We start from the raw sequence: 21,030 nt of genomic DNA, 5'->3' as shown, positions 1-21,030 counted from the left end.
GGGGTGGGTGGCATGGTGCTGTGCTGGTTCGCCTTCTTTCTCCAGGGTCAATTCCAATCGGTGGTGATTGGGGAAGAGAGATCCCACCCCCTGCCCCTAGTGTGTGGGGTGCCACAGGGGTCAGTGCTCTTTCCACTCCTATTCAACATCTACATGAGGCTGCTGGGTGAGCTCATCTATCACCATGGGGGTGAGGTACCATCAGTACGCAGATGATACCCAGCTAGACATCTCTGCCCCTGGTGAATTAAGCAATGCTGTTGATGTCTTATTTATTTATTAAATTTCTCCCCGCCCATCTCCCCCCAATGGGGGACTCTGGGCGGTTCACACAAAACATTAAAACCATAAATACATATAAATACATAAAACATAAAACTTTAAAAAATTATCCCAGTGCCTGGAGGCGGTGGGGTCTGGATGGGGAACAGCAGGCTTCAACTGAACCCTGGCAAGACTGAGTGGCTTTGGGGCCTGCTGGTGCTAGGGCTATGCCATCTTTGGTGCTGGATGGGGTCACATTGCCTCAAAGAGACCCAGTGCGCAACCTGGGGGTCCTCCTAGACTCATAACTCCTGCTCAAAGAGCAGGTGGCAGTCGTGGCTAGGAGGGCCTTTCAAAGCTTTGTATTGTGCACCAGTTCCTAGATCGGGAGGCTATATAAATATGATGAACAAACAAACCAAGAAATAAACCAAGAAATAAACAAACTTCCATAGGGGAGTGGGGACTTGAACCTGGCTCTCCCTGGTCATAATCCAACACCTTCACATTATACCACATTGCCTCTGCTGTCTCTCCCTGTGGGCATGACCAGTGGCTCAAAGAGAGAAGAGAAACCAGCAAGTCACAGGAAAAGCAGTGGTGAGCCCATTAGAAGACTGAAGCCCTCCATGCAATCCTTGCAGCCAGTATCCCAAAGAAATCAGAACATTCAAGCAGAAGAAGAGACAAATACCCTGGGACGTAGGTTGGGAAGACAGTGACTGGCCCAAAGTCATCTAATGAACTTCTGTGGCTGAGAGAAGACTCGTACCTGGATCTCTCTGGTCCAAGACAACCTCTTAATCAAGACATGATACCCCAATTTCCTGGAAGCTTCTAAATTACATGGAGGTAATTGCAACACCAGCCACAGAACACAAATGCAAAGCAGCACATCATCCAACAGAAATCACACAACCATAGCCTTACAGGTCTCCTCACCAAAATCCTTCAAAAAAGTCAGCCAGAGAATTCTAGTTTTTTCCACAAAGGAAAACCACCTTCCTATTGATGTGCTTCTCAGTCACCGATCCCCTTTCTGACTCACCAGGTAGGCCTTTGCTCCCGGGGGTGGGACTAGTATTTGAGCTGGCCAAGATGCCCCCCGATTCTGGAGACGTGCATCCCCCTTCTTTTCCACTCCCAGTCGCTTGTGTCCAGACTCCATCGTCCCCATTTCTGCTGGAGACCAGTAGGCTGTCTCCTACTCCTCCCAGTGCAGTTTTGGTCTTCCGAGGAGACAAGGCCCCTGAAGAGAGCTCCGAGTCCTCTCTGGAGGGTACAGGATCTTGAGAAAGACACAGACAAAGTCTCTCAGGGCCCAGGAGGGTTCTAGAGTTGACGGGTTTCAAATCAGGGCTGCAGATGAAAGCAGCACCTTTTCCAGCTTCCAATCTTGGACCTCCATAAATCTTACCTATTTCATCTGCTTCAACTTCCACCAGAGCTGGCGCCCCTGTTAATCCCCGATGGGCCTCATCCTGAGGGGGAGAAAAAAAGAAAAAGAAATTCAAAACTCAAGTTGAGATGAATTTGCAAATGTTTACCTGGGCTTACACAGAATGCTAAATCATGGTTTACTTCACTATGGTTTGTTGCAGAGGAGATAACCCTCAGCCTATAACTGGCCATTGGCACTACTCTAATGGCCCCTCCAGACCAACCAAGTTGATAGGGCCAACATTTTAGATGTATTTTTAGGGGTTTGAAATGCGTTGAAGGAGAGCGTATCATGTACTATGTATATGGATGTCTTCTTTTCAAAATCAACATGCTTTCATTTTTAAAATGCTAGATTTATATGCATACATACATTATACAGTGGAGCAAAAAAGTATTTGGTCAGCCACCAATTGTGCAAGTTCTCCCACTTAAAAAGATGAGAGAGGCCTGTAATTTTCATCATAGGTATACCTCAACTATGAGAGACAAAATGGGGGAAAAAATCCAGAAAATCACATTGTCTGATTTTTAAAGAATTTATTTGCAAATCATGGTGGAAAATAAGTATTTGGTCAATATCAAAAGTTCATCTCAATACTTTGTTATATATCTTTTGTTGGCAATGACAGAGGTCAAACGTTTTCTGTAAGTCTTCACAAGGTTTTCACACACTGTTGCTGGTATTTTGGTCTATTCCTCCATGCAGATCTCCTCTAGAGCAGTGATGTTTTGGGGCTGTCGCTGGGCAACACGGACTTTCAACTCCCTCCAAAGGTTTTCCATGGGGTTGAGATCTGGAGACTGGCTGGGCCACTCCAGGACCTTGAAATGCTTCTTACAAAGCCACTCCTTCGTTGCCCGGGCGGTGTGTTTGGGATCATTGTCATGCTGAAAGACCCAGCCACGTTTCATCTTCAATGCCCTTGCTGATGGAAGGAGGTGTTCACTCAAAATCTCACGATACATGGCCCCATTCATTCTTTCCTTTACACGGAGCAGTCGTCCTGGTCCCTTTGCAGAAAAACAGCCCCAAAGCATGATGTTTCCACCCCCATGCTTCACAGTAGGTATGGTGTTCTTTGGATGCAACTCAGCATTCTCTCTCCCCCAAACACGACGAGTTGAGTTTAGACCAAAACGTTCTACTTTGGTTTCATCTGACCATATGACATTCTCCCAATCCTCTTCTGGATCATCCAAATCTCTCTAGCAAACTTCAGACGGGCCCGGACACGTACTGGCTTAAGCAGGGGGACACGTCTGGCACTGCAGGATTTGAGTCCCTGGCGGCGTAGTGTGTTACTGATGGTAGCCTTTGTTACTTTGGTCCCAGCTCTCTGCAGGTCATTCATTAGGTCCCCCCGTGTGGTTCTGGGATTTTTGCTCACCGTTCTTGTGATCATTTTGACCCCACGGGGTGAGATCTTGCGTGGAGCCCCAGATCGAGGGAGATTATCAGTGGTCTTGTATGTCTTCCATTTTCTAATTATTGCTCCCACGGTTGATTTCTTCACACCAAGCTGCTTGCCTATTGCAGATTCAGTCTTCCCAGCCTGGTGCAGGTCTACAATTTTCTTTCTGGTGTCCTTCGACAGCTCTTTGGTCTTGGCCATAGTGGAGTTTGGAGTGTGATTGTTTGGGGTTGTGGACAGGTGTCTTTTATACTGATAACAAGGTCAAACAGGTGCCATTACTACAGGTAACGAGTGGAGGACAGAGGAGCCTCTTAAAGAAGTAGTTACAGGTCTGTGAGAGCCAGACATCTTGCTTGTTTGTAGGTGACCAAATACTTATTTTCCACCATGATTTGCAAATAAATTCTTTAAAAATCAGACAATGTGATTTTCTGGATTTTTCCCCCCATGTTGTCTCTCATAGTTGAGGTATACCTATGATGAAAATTACAGGCCTCTCTCATCTTTTTAAGTGGGAGAACTTGCACAATTGGTGGCTGACTAAATACTTTTTTGCCCCACTGTATTTATTTTGCTCCCAGTCACAAATGTACAATCTGCTACTGGGGGAAAGAACCGTGATATATTAATTCACTTAATTAGACTTGAGTCTCAGCTATTTAATCATCCCCCAGTAAACAACCAACTCCCATTCAACGTTTCCTAATATATTAACAGCATAAGCCACAAAGCTACTATGTCCTTGGTTTGGTCATGGCTTAGCATGTTATGGGACATAGCACCCCTGTTCCTAGCTTAAAAGACTGTGCAAAGCCCCAAACTGTGGCCCATTTTAAAAACCATGGTTAAATTGTGGGTAAGCATGCAGTGCAAACCCAGCACCTGAATATACCAACTTTCTCATCTATGCTAGACTAAAACAAGCCCTCAGATGCAACTCCTCCTTCCTCAACAATAACAAGTCACCCCACAGTGAGATGGGTGGTGACAAATTTGAAATATAAATACATAAAATAAATAAATGAGTTTTGGTTTCTTTGCTCCCCAAATTTCTCTCTAACCTGAGCTAATGTGTTAGAACTCTTCTGACCCATTTCCAGCACCTGAATGAAGCACATCAGATTCAAGCCTTCTTCCCTCCAGCCAATGACAGGTAGTTTATTGTCAATTACCAGATCCCATTCACTGTCCTATCAATTCAGTCCCTACAACAATACCAACCTGCCTCATTTACCAAAAGCAGTTCCTTTTCTCTGTTGCTATAGGGGAGATGGGACTATGGTTAATCTGATCAAGATAACTCACAGTCTTCTAAGCTCACTCAAGCCACTGAACCACAAATGAACAAAGGAACAACATATTAGGTTAAAACAAGCCAATTTCAGCATACAGGTAGTCCTTGACTTACAACCATTCATTTAATGATCGTTTGAAGTTACGACGGCACTGAAAAAGTGACTTACAATGGGTCCTCACACTTATGACCATTGTAGCATCCCCACAGTCACATGTTAAAAATTCGGGTGCTTGGCAACCAGCACGTATTTATCATGGCTGCAACATCTCAGGATCACGTGATTGCCATTTGCTACCTTCCCAAAGGGCTTCTGACTAGCAAAGTCAATGGGGGAAGCTGGATTTGATTAACAATGTGATTCGCTTAACGACTGTGGCAAAAAAGATAATAAAATCAGTGTGACTAACTTAATGACCACATTGATTAGCAACAGAAGTTCCGGTCCCACTTGTGGTCGTAAGTTGAGAACTACCTGTATTGCATGAACACAGACATTTTATGAAGAGATTGGGAATCTTAGGTGTATAATTGGAATCTTTCTCTCTTAAATGCTTTTTTTAGTTGTCTAAGATTGAATATCTAGAGGGCCTTCAAGGTGGGCAGAATGAAGATGAAATTACAGGGGTGTATCAAATCATACATGATGTGGGGGGGAGGAAAAAGAAACACCAGAAATGAATAGTTGGATTTGCATCCTAAGACAAAATTAAACTATAATTTAGAGCAAAGCAAGCACCCAGCTCCTGTAGGCGGCTTAGGCAGGAGTAGAAAAGTGCAGCTTATCACAGGGCATCTGCAGCAGGCCACAATTTTGTTAAAGAAGGAAACATGGACTGTGACATCATAATCCAAGCTCTGCCCCTCGCATCCATGGTTGCAATGTCACAATGCAAGTAGAACAGAGGCAGAGTTTGCATCATGTTGCAGATGTTGTCACTTCCTCCCCTCTCTATAGCTTGCCAGGGGCCTTCTGCAACCACCACCGTTTGTGGGATTGGGCCTCTTTAAGGGGCTAAAACGGCCTCTGAGCCTTTAAAAATCCTGAGCATTCCTCCGAATCAATGCCCGATCCTACCCAAGTTGGGAGAATGGTCCTGCACATGCCGTACAAAGCCTGATGTGGCTCCCCAGTCAATAAGGTTTTGCATCCTTGGCACAGTGCATGGTGCCAGTTGGAATATATTCCATAAACCATGGTTAGGAATCCATAGCTTACTGTGAAGCTTGAACTCAATCTCATTCTCTCTCTCTCCCCTAATACTAGATCTTGTGATCTTTCCTTGAATCTGAATAGTGGAAGCTTCAAGACAGAGAAAAGAAAGTCCTCCTTGACAGGGGGCATGGTCCAACCATTCAACATTGCAACGGCTGTCAATTCAAGACAGCCTGAAAAGAGCCATTCATGAAGGCTAAGACTCCACAACTCACTGCAATGATGCAGGGGCACCCATGATCAGGAGCTGGGTGTTTCCCTCTATTAGTTGCTGCTCACGACATCCTATCATAGCCTTGTACGTGTCTCCATGACTGTAAGAACAGAGCATGCACCAGATAGGTTTTGTTTTTTATTCTTTATTACAACCTTCTTACATCCTCCCTGGCTGTCTTCATACAGCAGGTTCATGTTAAAATGGTTAACAAGCACCGATATGGTGCATCTAATCTCATGGTACGATTCGGGTCTGCAAATGGGGGGGGGCGCACAAATGATGAAATCCCACAAATTACACCCTTGTGTTCAATGTAGTGTGCAAGTAGGTGATGGTGGCACTTGTTTGATGACATCATTGTCATGCGAGATTGGACTCAGATTGGAAAAAACAGAGGAGGATCTCTAAACACAGATCCTCTTAAAGGCTTAGTAAATGAACAGACTCTTAGTCCGTCATGCAAATGTTCTGGGAAAGAATTCAGAAGCTTCCAGGAAATCCTAAATTAACTCATTAATAAAGGAGGGGTGGAGTGTTCCTACCTGTTTCCAAGATTTTGTATTTGAAACCCTAATTCTTGGCATCGAAACTCATTAAAGAAAATCAAGTGAATCTTGCTTCTTTGATTGTGCTTTGCATGTATGGAGCTGCATAACTGTGTAAGAATTTTCATTTTGGCAACACTGCGGTCTGCTGCAGTTTATAAAGTCTGGACATCCAAGATGGCAGCTGTTCCGGTAAGCCACAAACTTCAAATAAAGTGCTGCTTACATTGTAGGATGGGGTGTGCTTACAGGCCTCCGTACAAGAGCTTGTTAGCTGAGCTTTGCAATGAGCATGTCATAAACACAACCAAGATCTACTCTTTAGCACACTCACATATGTAAATCTTCACTGGACTTATGTATTGCTGGTTCTGGATCCACAAACAGAACTACATTCTACAAATCATGACCGGTTATAAGTTTTCTTACTGATTTCTGTTTCTCTGGCTGCTGCTTCAGAAGATAATGGAGGACCATAGCCTGAATCTACAAGAGACAAGGCTTTTTTCCTTAGCTTGGTGTCCTCCAGATGTGATGTGACTAAAATCCTCCCTACCCAGCGCTTGTTGGTTGACAAAGATTGGTGTCAAGACTGCTGTAAAAGCGGACAGGCCTAATAAAATCTACAAAATCCATTAATTTTAAGAGGCAGAACTACTACAGTACTTTTCCTCAGTCAGGAAAATGGGTGGTAGAGGGTTGTCTCATCTCATAAGTTTGATAGACAACAGGGTGGTGTTTGTATAACACCTTAAACCATGGTTAACCAATGACAATGGCTAGGTCTTTTATTTCTAAATGACTTAAATGAGGGGTTAGATAATACAATAATCAAATTTGCAGATGATACAAAGGTATCAAGAGGATCTTGATAAGCTGAAACAACAGGGTCAAACGCAAAATCTGTTAAAATTTTAAAACAGAGTATTTTTAAAAAGGCAGCCTTACATATGAGTTGGAAAAATCAAAGGCATAAGATGATGGGGCAGCCATACTTGTAAAAAAGGTCTAGGGGTCTTGGGGTATCACAAACTGAACATCAGCCAGCAGAAGGATGCAGCTGCGAAAAAAACAAGCCAACCTTCAGCTGCATCAATAAAAGCATCATGTGAGGATCAAGAAAAGTCATTGTTCTTCTGCCTTGGTCAGACCAGTCCTGGGATAATGTATTCAGTTCTGGCCTCCATATTTTAGAAGACACGCTGATAAAGTGGAGAACAGCAACCAAGGGGATAAGGGGCCTGGAAGGAAAAACTTGCAAATGGTTAGAGCAGGGTTTCTCAAACCTCAGCAACTTTAAAATGGGTGGACTTCAACTCCCAGAAGCCAGGCTGTGGAGAAAACTGTGGAAACACACTTCAAGTACTGAAGGGGCTATCAAAAGACAGAGAAGGCTTGTTCAAAGTGGTTTCAAGAGACAGGCCAAAAAACAGCGGTCTTAAAATTACCAGGATATGGATTTGGGCTGGGCATCAGAAACACATTTCTAATGGCAAGATCTATTCAACAATGGAAAAGCGTTCCTCCAGAGGTGGTGGGCTCCAGCTGGGTGACTTTGGGCCCATCGCACTCTCAGCCCTAGGAAGCAGGCAATGGCAAACCACTTCCAAAATCTTGCCAAGAAAACTGCAGGGACCACTCCAGGCAGTCGCCAGGAGTCCACACTGACTCGAAGGCACGTGCAATGTGGCACTAGGTGGGGGTTGGACTAGGTGATCTCTAAGATCCCTTTCAATTCCTCCATTCTATGATTCTTACCCTGTTTTGTGAATCAGATCATCTACTTTGGCTTAGCATGTTCCCTGCAGGTAGCTTTTGCCATCCGCTTAACCAGTTGTGTGAGCCCAGGCAGCCAGAGAGCCCCGTTCATGCTGCCCTGGGCAGAAAGGAGGGCCACCAAATGTAACTCGGTGAAAAATCCCTGCGAAATACTTTTAGCCACATTCTAAGGCGCTCTCCTTATGAATTAACCCTCAACAAAGAGAGGGCGAGGATCATGTTCCCCGCGGCCTCTGGGGCAGGGGAAGGGTCGAGGACGGAGGAGGGGCGGGCTCTTAACGCGAGAAGGATGCACGCGGGACGTAACGCCACAAGGGCTGCGAGCTGGGCTAGGGGGAAACGTGTCCACCGGTCGTGAGAAGAGGAGGTCACGGGACGCGAGGCGGCGGGGGCCAGCTCCGAAGCGAGCGCCCGCTCTGAAGGGAAGCGTCTTCCTCTTCTTCCCCCCGGCTGCCACGGATGCCCGAATTCTGCAGCCGCGACCCGCGTGGACCCGTGCAGGACCGCGGGCTCACCCCCGGCTCGCTCTCTCTCTCTCTTTGCACCGGAGAAGCTGGCAGGACGAGAGGTCACGCCTCCTCCTCGCCTCCCCCCGCCCGCTCCTCCAGCTCCCGTCCAGGTGCAAACACAGCCTCCTTTTTGCATTTCCTCAGCGCGCAGCCCCTCCCCGCGCGCCCCACGGAGCCAGAAAGGAGGCGGCGAGGCCGAGGCAGCCCGGGAGTTCCTGCTGCTCCCCGGCCCGACTCGCACGGCCGCTTTGCAATTCCCACCGCCGCCGCCCGGGTCCGTCCCCCTCCGCGACCCAAACCTGAGCGACTCCCGCTCCGACATCATCCATGGCCTCGCGCGGCGGTGGCAGCAGAGCCGGCCCCGCGCTGACGTCACGGCCCCGGGGCGAGGGAAGGAGGGGGAGGGAGCCGCTTAAAGGGGCAGCGCCTCCATTCATCCGGCTCAGACAAAGAGCGAGGAGGGCGCGCGCGCGAGCGAGCGATGCCCGGGACCTCTCGGAGGCCGAGCTTGCACCGCGCGCTCAGGCCCGGGACGCTCCCTTTGGAAGAGGCGCCGGAGCGGCCTTCCCCAGTCTGGTGCCCCAGGTCTGCTAGGACTGGAACGCCCAGCATTTCCAGCCGGCGAAAGCCACGGGGGCTGGGGATTATGGGGGTTGCAGTCCTCCCGGCCGGGAGGGCATCGTCAGGCAGCTGCGCTACAGAGTTTAGAGCAGTGTTTCTCCACCTGGACAACTTTAAGATGGGTGGACTTCAACTCCCAGAATTCCCCAGCCAGCATGGCTGGCTGGGGAATTCTGAGTATTGAAGTCCACGCATCTTAAAGTTGTCCAAGTGGAGAAACAGTGGTTTAGAGCCTAACATATACAAAATGTAACTTTTAAGAGGTCCATGCGTTTTCCTATGTTCACCTGGCTTCCTGGCTGTGGCGTCTCGCGTGCATTTCCTCAGGAAAACATCACCGTTCCATGCCAACAAAAAAGTGTGCATGGGATTGGTGGTGCGTCAAAAGGAGTGCCGTTTGGAATAGCCGTTTTGCCGTGAGCCCTTGGCACAGAGGATAACAGGTTAATAAAAAAAATACAGGCATAGGGCAGAGAGAAAAAAGATGCCTGCTTCCCTTTTTAATACCCTTGATACACTGGGGTGGAGGGATCTACTCTGAACGTGTGCAGATTCATCGGCCAGGGTGTTGTTTGAGTATGTCCCAAACGCCTTACCTTTCGGGCAGAAATATTTGTTCACGGGGGCAGTACCTGGGGATCAGGCTTCCCAAGACCGCTTTTGCAAGAATGTCCATCTGTGAAAAAGTGCTCGTAGTTGGTGGCAAGGCTCTTGCGTTTGGGGAGGGCCGCAAATCCCTTCATTTCCTGAAGAACCGTGGGCAGTGAGCCTTTCTGGGGTTGGTCTGGCTTTCGCTTGGCACAGTTCATTGGACTAACTATGGTTCACATTTGGCCGGGTGATTCTGTGAGCAGAAGTCCAGATCCACTGGATAGATTCTCCTCTTAAAATCTGGGAGCCGAGAGGACACCCAGCAAAGGAGTCTGAAATCTTGGTTCCCTTCCCCAATGAAATCCAGTCAAGAGCACCAGTATTAGGGTTGCTTTTATTTATTTTTTTAAGAACAAAATAAAATGGGGGGAAAAAAAACTAGTTAGGGTCCATGGGATCAAAGTCTTTGTCATCTCAAGGAGGAAAATCCCCCACAGTCACTTGTGGCAGCAATTCCAGCATGGTGAGATTCAATGCAGGTTGCCCTTTCACAACTCAATATCCAATACAGCAATCCAGAACATTTCAATTCCCTGTTTGGTTGTTTTGAAGAATTTTTTTTCCAGCCCTCGAAATAATTGATAGTTTCTTGAAAGTGCATGGGCAACATCCAGGGACACCCAAAAAGCCACAACTGGCTTTCCAACGGACAAGGCTTAAGATTTTGTACTTGATATGTTTCTCACCCTACGCCCCCGCTTCATCGACTTTCTCCATCTATAGATTGCAAAATCCAGCATTTCATAGCTTGGCATGTTGATTACTTTTAAGCATCAAGTATCCCCCAGTCCTGTAAGGATGCTTCCAAAAATTTCTGTTGGGTTTGCACATTATGCCAAGCCATAAGAGGGAATGTTTAGGCTTAGTGAGTTGTCTGAACCCAGCCACTATGGTTTAATAAACCATGGTTACAAAAACTCCTGCTTAGCACAATGTGTGAATATAAGTTTGAAGATTTATGGAGACTTCAAGAAGGGGGAAGTAGCCAAATAATTATTATGCAACACTGGAGGATAAATCTATAACAGATCTGCAGCTGCGAATGTTTAATAGGTAAGTTGCCTGCGCTGTTAAGAGACCTCAGCTGATCTTAGAGAGCTAAGCCAGCGGAGGACCACTAGAAAAACTCCAGGACTGTAGACTTCTCTGGGAAATTGGAAAAAAAAAAATCCTGAAACAAAAAGCAACTTCCACAGTGGCCAAGAAAAAAAACTACATGTGTGTGTTCATGAAATCACCAGGAATCAAGGTCAGTTTGGAGGGTCTTATTTTACTACTTTTCAGCAATATCTGAATTAGTTTTCTTGACAGAGAGGGAAGAGCCTCTTCAAGCCATTTGATCAAATTTCCTTGAGTTTTCTAGGCAGTTAAAAGCAACTCCATTCTCTATATATTATATAGTCCAGTGTTTCTCAACCTTGACCACTTTAAGACGGGTGGACTTCAACTCCCAGAATTCCCCAGCCAGCATGGCTGGCTGGGGAATTCTGGGAGTTGAAGTCCACCCGTCTTAAAGTGGCCAAGGTTGAGAAACACTGATATAGCCATTATCCTATTAATTTAAACATGGTTTTGTAATGTGTGAACAGCACTAAGCCCGACATCTGCATTTCTGGTTTTCTTCCTGTTCTGTTACAGTTTCTTCCTTCTTAATAAAACTAAAGAAAAAAAACGATTCTGTGCTTGTCACAAATGTTTTCTAAAAGACAACACTCTGCATTCTCCAGGACATTTGTTCCTTCCATAAATCGATGCCTCGTGCCTAGAAAAGCCAAATCATGTGACAACAGCAAGTGACCCAGAGAGCTTTCTCTTTTCTTTTGCTTCTGTCCGCCATCAAAACCTGCAAAGGCCTGCTCCCCATCTTGAATACCATATTCTAAGCTTATTTTCACAGTCCCGTGGACAAGGAACTTCCTTCATATCGGCTGTTCTTACCAAAATGTCTTGGGAGGATGAAGGCGGCACTTCCGTGGTGCAATTATAGAAGAGGAGCAGAATACAACCAACCCTGCTACTTCCTCCAGCAGATCCTTTGGGGCAGACCAGCCTATTTATCCCTTCACTCCTCTGCCATTTCCTGTAGAATTATTGCCTTTTTTTATATCTGGATAAAATTGCACGAGTGGGCTGTTCCCACCAAACATCACAGTAGAGACTTTCTTTGCCCAAACGATTTCAATCTCAGCAAGGATCACCCATGAAGTTGAGGTGGCTGCCAACTTTCCTTCCACTGGTTTAGGTTCTCTAAGGCTTCAGATGTCCTAAAGCCTCATCTACAGGCTCTTCGTTGACCTGTTCTGGTGGCTGAGTGGATGACAAGATCAGAGAGAAGGTCCAAGGCAACAGATGGCTGGCAGCATTTACTAACGGTATCTTAAGTTGGTGGAGATCAATCCCCTCTACGCTATACTGCTGAAGGTTTTTTCCCCATTTCTTTGACTGAGATGAAGTCAGGTCTCATCCATGTCACTTTAGGGGAGGAGGAGGTATCTCAAGTGAGATTCCCCTCAAACAACCCACAGCCACGATCCTACCACACCTACTTGGAAGGCAGCCCCACCCACCCCCATAGGACTTCTGAGCAAGCACTGGTTAGGGTTGGGCTGTCAAAGAGGTAGCCATTTTTGATAATGGGGCATAAGGGTCCTGTGCAGGATGAGGACAGATCCCAGGAATCCCATCTCCTACGGCCTTCTATTCCAACTAATTAGATCCCTTTCACTTCCCAGACTATCCAGGAGCTTCGCTTCAGGTACGGTCTACTCTGCTAATCCACTAGCCCTTCCCACACCCGTCCACAGAATCCAGGGCTTCCACCCCTCTAGCATACTAGCACTAATCCTATCCCACAAAACTCAGGGATCCTGGCTCATTACCCCTACATCTAATCCCTCTAGCCCACGTCCCTCCCTCAGAGCTCAGGAGTCCCCCTTCCATTTCCCACCGCTACCCCTACTTCCTCCTTCAACGTATGAGGACATTGATCTCGGTCACGCTGGCTTCCATGACGTTCTCAGCTGTAGTTTTGCCGTGCTGTTCCTTGAGGTGGCGGCGAATTGCAGGCTTGTGGGCAAAGCGCACATCACAGTAAGAGCAGCGGTATGGCCTCTCACCACTATGGAGGTTCATGTGATCATGGAGTGTGGACTTCTGAGTGAAACACTTCCCGCAGATGGTGCAGGAATGTGATTTCACCCCACGGTGAACATTCATATGCCGGTTGAGGTTGCTGCTGTGGTTGAACTGCTTGCCGCACCGAGGGCACATGAAAATGAAGTGATGGGCCCGCATATGGAAGACAAGCTTCTCCACCCCCTGGAAGACCTCCTCACACTTGGTGCAACAGATGATTCTTGAGATCCCACTACCTCCCCCTAGTGTTCCTGAACTGCTACCTCTCCCTACCACAGGAAAGGTGGAGAAGGGACGACCACTCAGTCCTGCAAGCACCAGTCCCATCCCACTGCTGCTGCTCTGGCACTCAGCAGCAACAGCTGCTGCCTCGCTGGTCTCCTCCAAGTAGCCTCCCCCAGGGATGATCAGGAGGCCTTTACCTACAGCATCCTCAGAGAGGCTGTAGGAGGCCTTTACCACACCATGCTGAGGTTTCTCTGGTGTAGATTCTGGAGAAGACTCAATGGCTTCTGCCACTGTAGAGTTGACTTGAGGTTCTTCCTGGTCTCCAGATTCAGCTTTGTTCCACCCTGGTGGAGGAGATAATTCTTTGTCCCAAGCTTGTTGTGGTGAACTTTCCTTGTTCCAACTTTGCTGGGGAGACGTATCTTTGCTCCAGCTGGTGCCCAACTGTTGCTGTTGCTGCTTCTTCTGCCGCTGAGCCACTTCCATGGCTGATTCAATCTTCACAATACAGATATCGGAGACAGAATCTTCATACCCATAATCCTCCTCTTGCTCCTCCTCTTCCTCTTCTGCCTTCATCTCCAACTCTTCTTCCAATGGGAACTCCAGCTTAACAGGCCGCTGAATGGACCTATCAGCCAGAAAAATACAAATGTTAGAACATGAGGAAGAAAGTTTGAGACATGGGTAATGCTGCTGTCCTACAAGGAATCAGACCATTGGCTCATTATTGCAAGTCAATATTCTCAAGTCTAATTGGCTCCATCCATCTTTGGAGGCAGGCAATTCTTCTCAGTACAGCAAAGCGGGGAACAGTATGTGTAGCAAGCATTCTTTCCTACTTTGAGGTTACTCCTTGAAAATACACTCCAAAAGGAAGATTTTAATCAACATTCACATAGGTTTGCTTCTCATAACAAAGAGGAAAACTGACAAAAAAGGCAGACGTGTGTGGGATAGCCCACCAGAAGGTAGCAAGGTATGGCATCAACCAGGACCAGAAGCTAGCAAGGACCCTGAGATCCACAGATAACGGATCCTTTGAAAGGAATACATGACTCTTCACACTCCCAGCAGTGTTGCTCACCATTTGCTCCTAAACAAATCATTAATGTCCACGGGGGGAGAGGCAACTATGCTGGAGCTATGGGTCACTTGGCTACTGAGTGGTGTGCTGAGGTCCAAGTCATAAACAATTCTCCCTCAAAACCAGTAACTCTCTTCATCAAATGCTACTTAAAAGTAATGCTCCCTACATGTTGAACTTTTCCAAACAAGCTAGTTTGTCTACTTATTTATGTAATCTATCTACTGCCTAAATCTACCAGACTCTAAATGACTGCTGAGCTCCAGTGTGGAAACCAAAATCCACATTGCTGAATTCTAGAGATAGTTCCAAGGTACACACAGAGCTTGTGTGCGTGTGTGAGCACACAAGTGCATGGGGGGGTTGCTGTCTGTGTGAATGTGTGCACGTACTCTAAGAAACACCAATCCCTGAGCAGAATTTTCTTATAGGTTCTTCTGCACGTTCTTTACCTTCGGAATGGAAGCAGATACAATCCAAAAACGCATCTTCTATTTTCTTCCTTACAGAAGTTTCCATTAAGTAATCCTAGCTCAGTATTAAATTTTCACGCAGATAATGTCTTTCACTTCATGCCTTTGCTGCTGTTGTTTTATGTACCAGATTTTTATTGGAGCAATTAAAAAGTACCATCTACGTTAATCTTCTGAGAATCTAAGCTACTATGGGATATCTTATTCACACTTTATCCTTCTGCTTTTGGGGTTTGCTCCAACTATTTTGTTACTGGACTGGGCATTTAACTGCTGTGTGTCTTCTGGTTAAACTATTTTAAACTCAATGGCAAGGCATTGATCCTCGAAAAAAAAAATAGTGCTGCTTTTGAGGACAGCAAGAGTTGAAAGGTGAGCTTTTCCAGGATTTTGAAATGCTAGCTTGCTCTTTATCATCTGCTTAGATCAGTGTTTCTCAACCTTGGCCGCTTGAAGATGTGTGGACTTCAACTCCCAGAATTCCCCAGCCAGCCATGCTGGCTGGGGAATTCTGGGAGTTGAAGTCCACACATCTTTAAGCTTCCAAGATTGAGAAATACCAGCTTAGATACTGGGTGCGATACTTGTCTTGTTTTTCAACTGCTTTTCGTAAGGAGTCTCTGTGTCCAGGAGAATTTGCACAAATGCCCATTAGACTACGTATAAACCCCAAATCCCTCGCTGACACCCTCAAGAACTGTATCCAACCCAAATCAACAATATCGGACTTACTGGGACAATGGCTTAATTTGATATAAGGCAACTTCTTTTCCCTCCCTGCATCTGGATCAGCCTTGCCCGTTGCAAACACACTCCCGAAAGGTGGTTATCACCTCTCAGAACTCCCTCTGACCTGGGTAGTTCCAGCCACTGCTCTGAGTAGTTCCATGGATGGAGAACATCTCTAGGGTTGATTCACAGAGTCTGAATCGCTACTAGATCACAGGCCCAGAGCTGTTTCTCATGGCAAGCATGCCCACACTCAAATCAGAGGACGCCAGACATAACCCAGCCCATGCATTAAAAAATGATGGCGGCTCTATTTTCAATCACAACAAAGTCCAAGGTGCTTCACACAGAATTCACCCCTGTGGTACCACATCTGTGGTACTGCATCTGGGGGAGATGGGCGGCATATAAATGTAATAAAAAATAAAGTGAAATAAAATCTATGACAGCCAAGTTACATATGACAACCTTCTTGTGATTCCAGTCTCAGAAACTCCCAAGCTATACTGAATATTCATGCAATTCTGAGCATATAAAATAAACCCATTTCATTTAAACAAATTAAGTATGCAGGATAGACAAGACTGAAGCAGACAGTTGTTATTTCTTTGGCTGCCCAGATATGATGCTATTACCTTACTTACCCAATATATTCCTTATAGCACACAGTTAAAGAAATACTATTAAGAACCATCTTTAAGTTGGTTGCCTGTGGCGAGTAAGAATCACCTCTAGGCAACCAGGCAGGGAACATTTTTCAAAAAGTTGGATCTTTCTACGGATTTATTTTTCCTTTTAGGAAGGAACTTGGACTAATGGGGAAGGGGGCACCCAAACAGGCTAGTAACTTTGTGTGGATGTATTTGCAAGACTCTGAGGAATTCTTCAGCAAACCTCTTGCGCGAGTGCACTTTGCTGGATGAGGTAGAACAACCCACTACGCTGGAAGACTTGAATTTCCGGTAGCCTCCAAATTTGGCCGTTTCCTCCTTGAGGTTGATCTTGGGTTCGATGAACTGGGAGAGCGCGTTTCGACATTTCTCCACCACGTGCTCCATCTGTAGGTAGCTGGCGGCTGTCAGATAGTTCACAATGTCCCTGACGGCAAACTCTAGCGCTCCAGTGTAACAAGAAAGAAGAAGATCGGCTACGATCTTGGCACTGTGCATGAGGGAAACCTGGAGTTCGGAGGAAGGGTTGAGCAGGAACTGATCTCTCAGGAAGGGGGAACAGGCCGCCAGGATGACCTTGTGGCCACGGAACTTGAGGCTGTCCGCCACGATGGTGACATCACAGAAGCGCTCCTCAAAGCGCAGCTGGTTCATGTTGCGCAGGGTGGCCGCCTCGTGGCCAGGGAGCTGGAAGCGAAGCAGCTCCACGCCAGATGCCATTGGCTCTCGCGAGGTGGAAAAGAGTGCCAAATTCCACACGGGAGGAAGAGCAGGAGAAGCTGAGGGTCAGGGTCAAGGAAAACAGAGACACTGAAAAAAAGAAAGAGGAAGAGGACACTGGATTTAAGATTTTAAATAACCTCACTTTGGACAAAGATGCCACCTGTCCAAGGTGCTAAGACATAACCTGATTATCTGGTTTCATGCTGTATGAACTCGCTCACTCTAGTTTACGGCTTAGTGCAATGTGTGAATCCAGCTTGTGCCACAGTTAAGTCTTAGCACAACGGGCGAGCCGAAGAAACATTATTTTTTCTCAGCCTTGTCATCAGACCTACCCAATTTTTTGAAACTCAGATTCCCATCTTTATTAACATCTTTTCCAAGGTTGGCTGATACATAAAATAACTCCTGGTTTCCCTTCCTTTGACTTGGTTTCTTCATCTCACTTGCCCCCATCCTGATCTTATACGTGACAAATCCTACATCTATTTACACGTAACTGCTTCTAAGATTAAGCGTGCATTTTATAGCTCAAAGCTCAGTGAAGTCAGTTAAGCTTACGTCTGAACAAACATGCTTAGGATTTGCACTATATGCCAGGGTTCCTCAACCTCAGCAAGTTTAAGATGGGTGGACTTCAACTCCCAGAATTCCCTAGCCACCATGGCTGGCTGGGGAATTCTGGGAGTTGAAGTCCACCCATCTTAGAGTTGCTGAGGGTTGAGGAACCCTGCTATACGCAACTTAGAATTGTACCAACATAAGGAACACTAAAACCACAAATGAATGAAAGGCACATTTAAAGCACAATACTTTCACTATGGTCTTTATTTAAGACCGTGTCCTAAAACATTCTAGGGCAGCACAACTGTAAACTCAGTTGGTTCTGATTAATAGGGCCCCAGAAAATAAGGCCTTTGTCAGATCTCATTCAGCCAAAACAATCCCCTCTAATCTGCTCTTTTCCCTCAAATGCTTCCATTTTAGCCTGCCTACACCTCACCCCAGCCCTGGCCCATTTCTTTCAGGTATACAAAGCACATTTGATTCTGAATCCTGGGCCAGTCTCAATCTGCTACAGCTTTTCATTTAGGGTCCTCTCATACATTGCCACTCGATTTCCATTTCATTGCTAGTTTGCACATCTGAGTAGTTACTTCGACCTGTGGCACTAATCTCTTTGAAGCAGTGTGTCCATGGGTAAATCCAAGCGTGCAAGTCCTACCCAACTAATCATCCCTAATTGGGATTATGGGAACTAAATGAAAAACAAAATCCATAATATTGGCTGAGTTCACACAGTATGTTAAGCCATAGTGAGGTTTATTTGGTTTTAGCTTACCATGTTGTTTTGAACCCAGCCTTTGTGGTTTATAAACTAAGGTTTAATGGCTGGGCATGAAATATATATCCATCCTGAACCTTCTGCTCCTTTTTTAGAATGAGAGCAGTCAAGCATGTCATCTGTACCCTAAACTGTGGTTCATTTTAAATTGAAGCATATCTCACGTGGAAGTTTGTTTGTTTCAAACGATGGTTAAAATTAACCACAATGCGGCTGGAATCACACCACATACTAAGCTATAAACCACATTTTACAAACTACTGCATAAATGTTCTAAATCTAAACAAGCTGCATGACAATTTAGCACAGGGTTGACCCATCTGCGTTGCAAAGCCCCAAACCACCACTAGATGGCAGCAAAGAGGTCTGGGAAATAGAATTACCCTTTGCTGCCATCTACTGGTTGCACAGTGCTCTGCAGTCCAAATACAGCAACCCTAGTTTAATATGATGTATGAACCCAGCCTTTCCTTAAATTTCAGTGACAACTCAAGTTTCTGATTGCTTCATCATTCATGTACTGCAGGAATACTTGCGGGGGGGGGGGGAGCCAAACAGATTAAACACATTTTTGTTCCAAAAAGCTAGGACTTATTGTGATGTTCAAACACAGCTGCCATCTTGGTTCACACAACACATCAAGCCATATAGGATTGTTTTGATTTTGGCTTGCGGTGTTAAGGGAATCTAGCCAATAACGTTATTCTGCTCTTTAGTTCAGCACCTGCATGCAATATAATCTGCAAATCTGGCCTTCCCTTCCAAACATCAACGCCCATATTGCATATTTTGATTATGTGCCATTCAGTTTCCTCCATGATGAATATTGCATATACATATACAGACAGTCCTCTACTTACAAACTTTCAAGTTACGAATTTTCACTGATATGAACAACCTCCAACAACTCCAACAACGAAGGTCCCTGAAGGAAGGTCCTGGAAGTTTATGGTGTGCATGTGTATGTACACCTAGAAGCATACGGTGCGCCATATACGTACACCCGAAAGTTTACGGCATGCATGTATACATATGTGGCGTGCTGTCAACTTCCAGGCGTATGCATGCGGTGTGCCGTGGTTGGATTTACAAACAAAATGGACTTATGAACAGCCTCTTGGAACTCTGTTCGTAAGTAGAGGACTGTCTGTACAGAAAAAGAGAAGCCCACACATAGGCCTGTATCCTCAGCTCATTTCCCAAAATGTTTTCTATGTCCCGCTCATCTTTCACCTAATAAGGCAGCTGTATGTTTAATTTACAGAGTCCACGTTTGATGCATCAGCCCACGGACGTGGCTTTCCAGGACACAAGCATCCTGATGTGTGCACGAACTTCAGCTTGAACTATGTCGCTGCACAAAAGTTGCAAGCGCAGAGCGCTTGCAAGAGAAAGTGTGATTAACTCTACACATGATCACTGGAGAGGTGTGGCGTTAATTCCGCCAAAGGGAGCGCCCTCGGAAGCGGCAAAGCCCCGGGGCACACGCAGGCACAGATATACGTGGAAGCGTGCAACGCTGCTCCTCGGCTTTCCCAACCTGGTGCCCTCCCAGAGCGCTGGACCTCCGAAGCCGGAGACTCCAAGAGATAGGGAGCGCCTCCTCGTTTGCAAAGCCCGAGCTCAGGCAGGCTCCGCACCGCTTTGCAGACTCAGAAAAAGGCGGGAATCTTTTCTCTCTCTCTCAGCACAAAGCGTAGCCTGCAACCTCTCCGCTTCGCGCGGGCTTGCAAGAAAGGCTTGCGCTCCCCTCCCCTCCGCTTGTTTGCACGGCGTTTCCAAGACGGGGATCCCTCGCGAGGCTCCCCGCTCACATGCAGAGTTGCGCACGATCCCCCCGCTCCGCTGCTGCTCTCCGGCTCGGTCTCCCTCTTTCCCCCTTTGCACGCGCCTTTCTTCCTTGCAAAGCACCAGCTCCGCTCCCTTGCAAAGCTCCGGAGACCCCCCCTCCCGGGTGCCGGCCCCCGCACCCCACTCCCCAGTCTCTCCTTCCTTTTCCCGCCCCCCCCTCACCTGGATCGCGGTTCCCCCTCTCTTGGAGGAGAGGGGACGGCCCCAAATCGCCAAAAAAGAGGGCAAGCCAAGAGAAAGGAATTAAAGGGGCCTCGTTAAAGGGCCAGAAATGGGGGGCCAATATTTGTCAGCCAGATAAAAAAAGAAAAAGAAAAAAAACTCCGAAAAGGGTCAATGAAAGAAGGAGGCAGAAAGAACTTCATTGCATTGTGGGAGAATCCACCCGTGGATCCTTTAAATGCCCACCCTCTTCCCCTTTAAGGCTGGTGACGTCATAAACACGCGCCTCGAGGGCAGAGGGGAGGGGTGCATTCTTCAGCCTCCTCCAAATCACCTTGGCAACGGGTCCCCCCTCCTTGGAAACGGCTTTTGTAGAGATGGAGGGACTTTCCCCCCCCCTCTTTTTAGGGAAAAGGACGAGGTTTCCAAAGGGGAAGATGGGCTGGAAGGAGCAGAAGGCATCCCGCCTATGCCGTCTTTGGACAGCAGCTCCGTCCTCTTCCGAAAGGCTGGGAGGGCAGCGTCCACACGCAGCCTCTGAGATCAGCCAGACAAGCTCTTCCTAGTTGCAAGAGCTCGTCAGAATGCAACACATTTCGTTTTTCTCATCGAGTGCTATTGCTAAACAACCAGCTTCCCGTGATAGATATTCAACTGTTAACAGAGTCATTA

General features: G+C 46.6%; 2 protein-coding genes across 5 annotated transcripts in view; both read right to left on the bottom strand.

The window, feature by feature from the left end:
- EHMT2 (euchromatic histone lysine methyltransferase 2) overlaps window positions 1–9,047 on the bottom strand; it is a 43,502-nt gene extending 34,455 nt beyond the window's left edge. For all 4 annotated transcript variants that reach the window (XM_088128623.1, XM_088128620.1, XM_088128622.1 and 1 more), the window contains exons 1-3: window positions 8,982–9,047; window positions 1,682–1,745; window positions 1,313–1,552 (exon numbers count right to left, since the gene is read on the bottom strand). In XM_088128623.1, the coding sequence (XP_087984749.1) occupies window positions 1,313–1,552; window positions 1,682–1,745; window positions 8,982–9,011 (334 nt within the window). In that variant the 5' untranslated portion in view covers window positions 9,012–9,047. The remainder of the gene's footprint in view (window positions 1–1,312; window positions 1,553–1,681; window positions 1,746–8,981) is intronic.
- Window positions 9,048–11,600: 2,553 nt separating this feature from the next.
- ZBTB12 (zinc finger and BTB domain containing 12) lies at window positions 11,601–20,578 on the bottom strand. The gene is made up of 3 exons (XM_015889629.3): window positions 20,359–20,578; window positions 16,501–17,087; window positions 11,601–13,948 (listed from the first exon to the last, which is right to left on the bottom strand). Exons 2-3 carry the CDS (start codon window positions 16,995–16,997, stop codon window positions 12,922–12,924), a joined length of 1,524 nt encoding a protein of 507 aa, XP_015745115.1. The 5' UTR covers window positions 16,998–17,087; window positions 20,359–20,578; the 3' UTR covers window positions 11,601–12,921.
- Window positions 20,579–21,030: the final 452 nt, after the last annotated feature.

The sequence above is a fragment of the Python bivittatus genome, unplaced genomic scaffold (assembly GCF_059951505.1).
Source record: "Python bivittatus isolate LINGU-HERP-01145 unplaced genomic scaffold, Pbiv_v1 ctg000800_np1212, whole genome shotgun sequence".
Classification (NCBI taxonomy): Eukaryota; Metazoa; Chordata; class Lepidosauria; order Squamata; family Pythonidae; genus Python; species Python bivittatus.
Note: the sequence above shows the minus strand (reverse complement) of the source record. Positions and strands in the feature narration are given on the sequence as shown.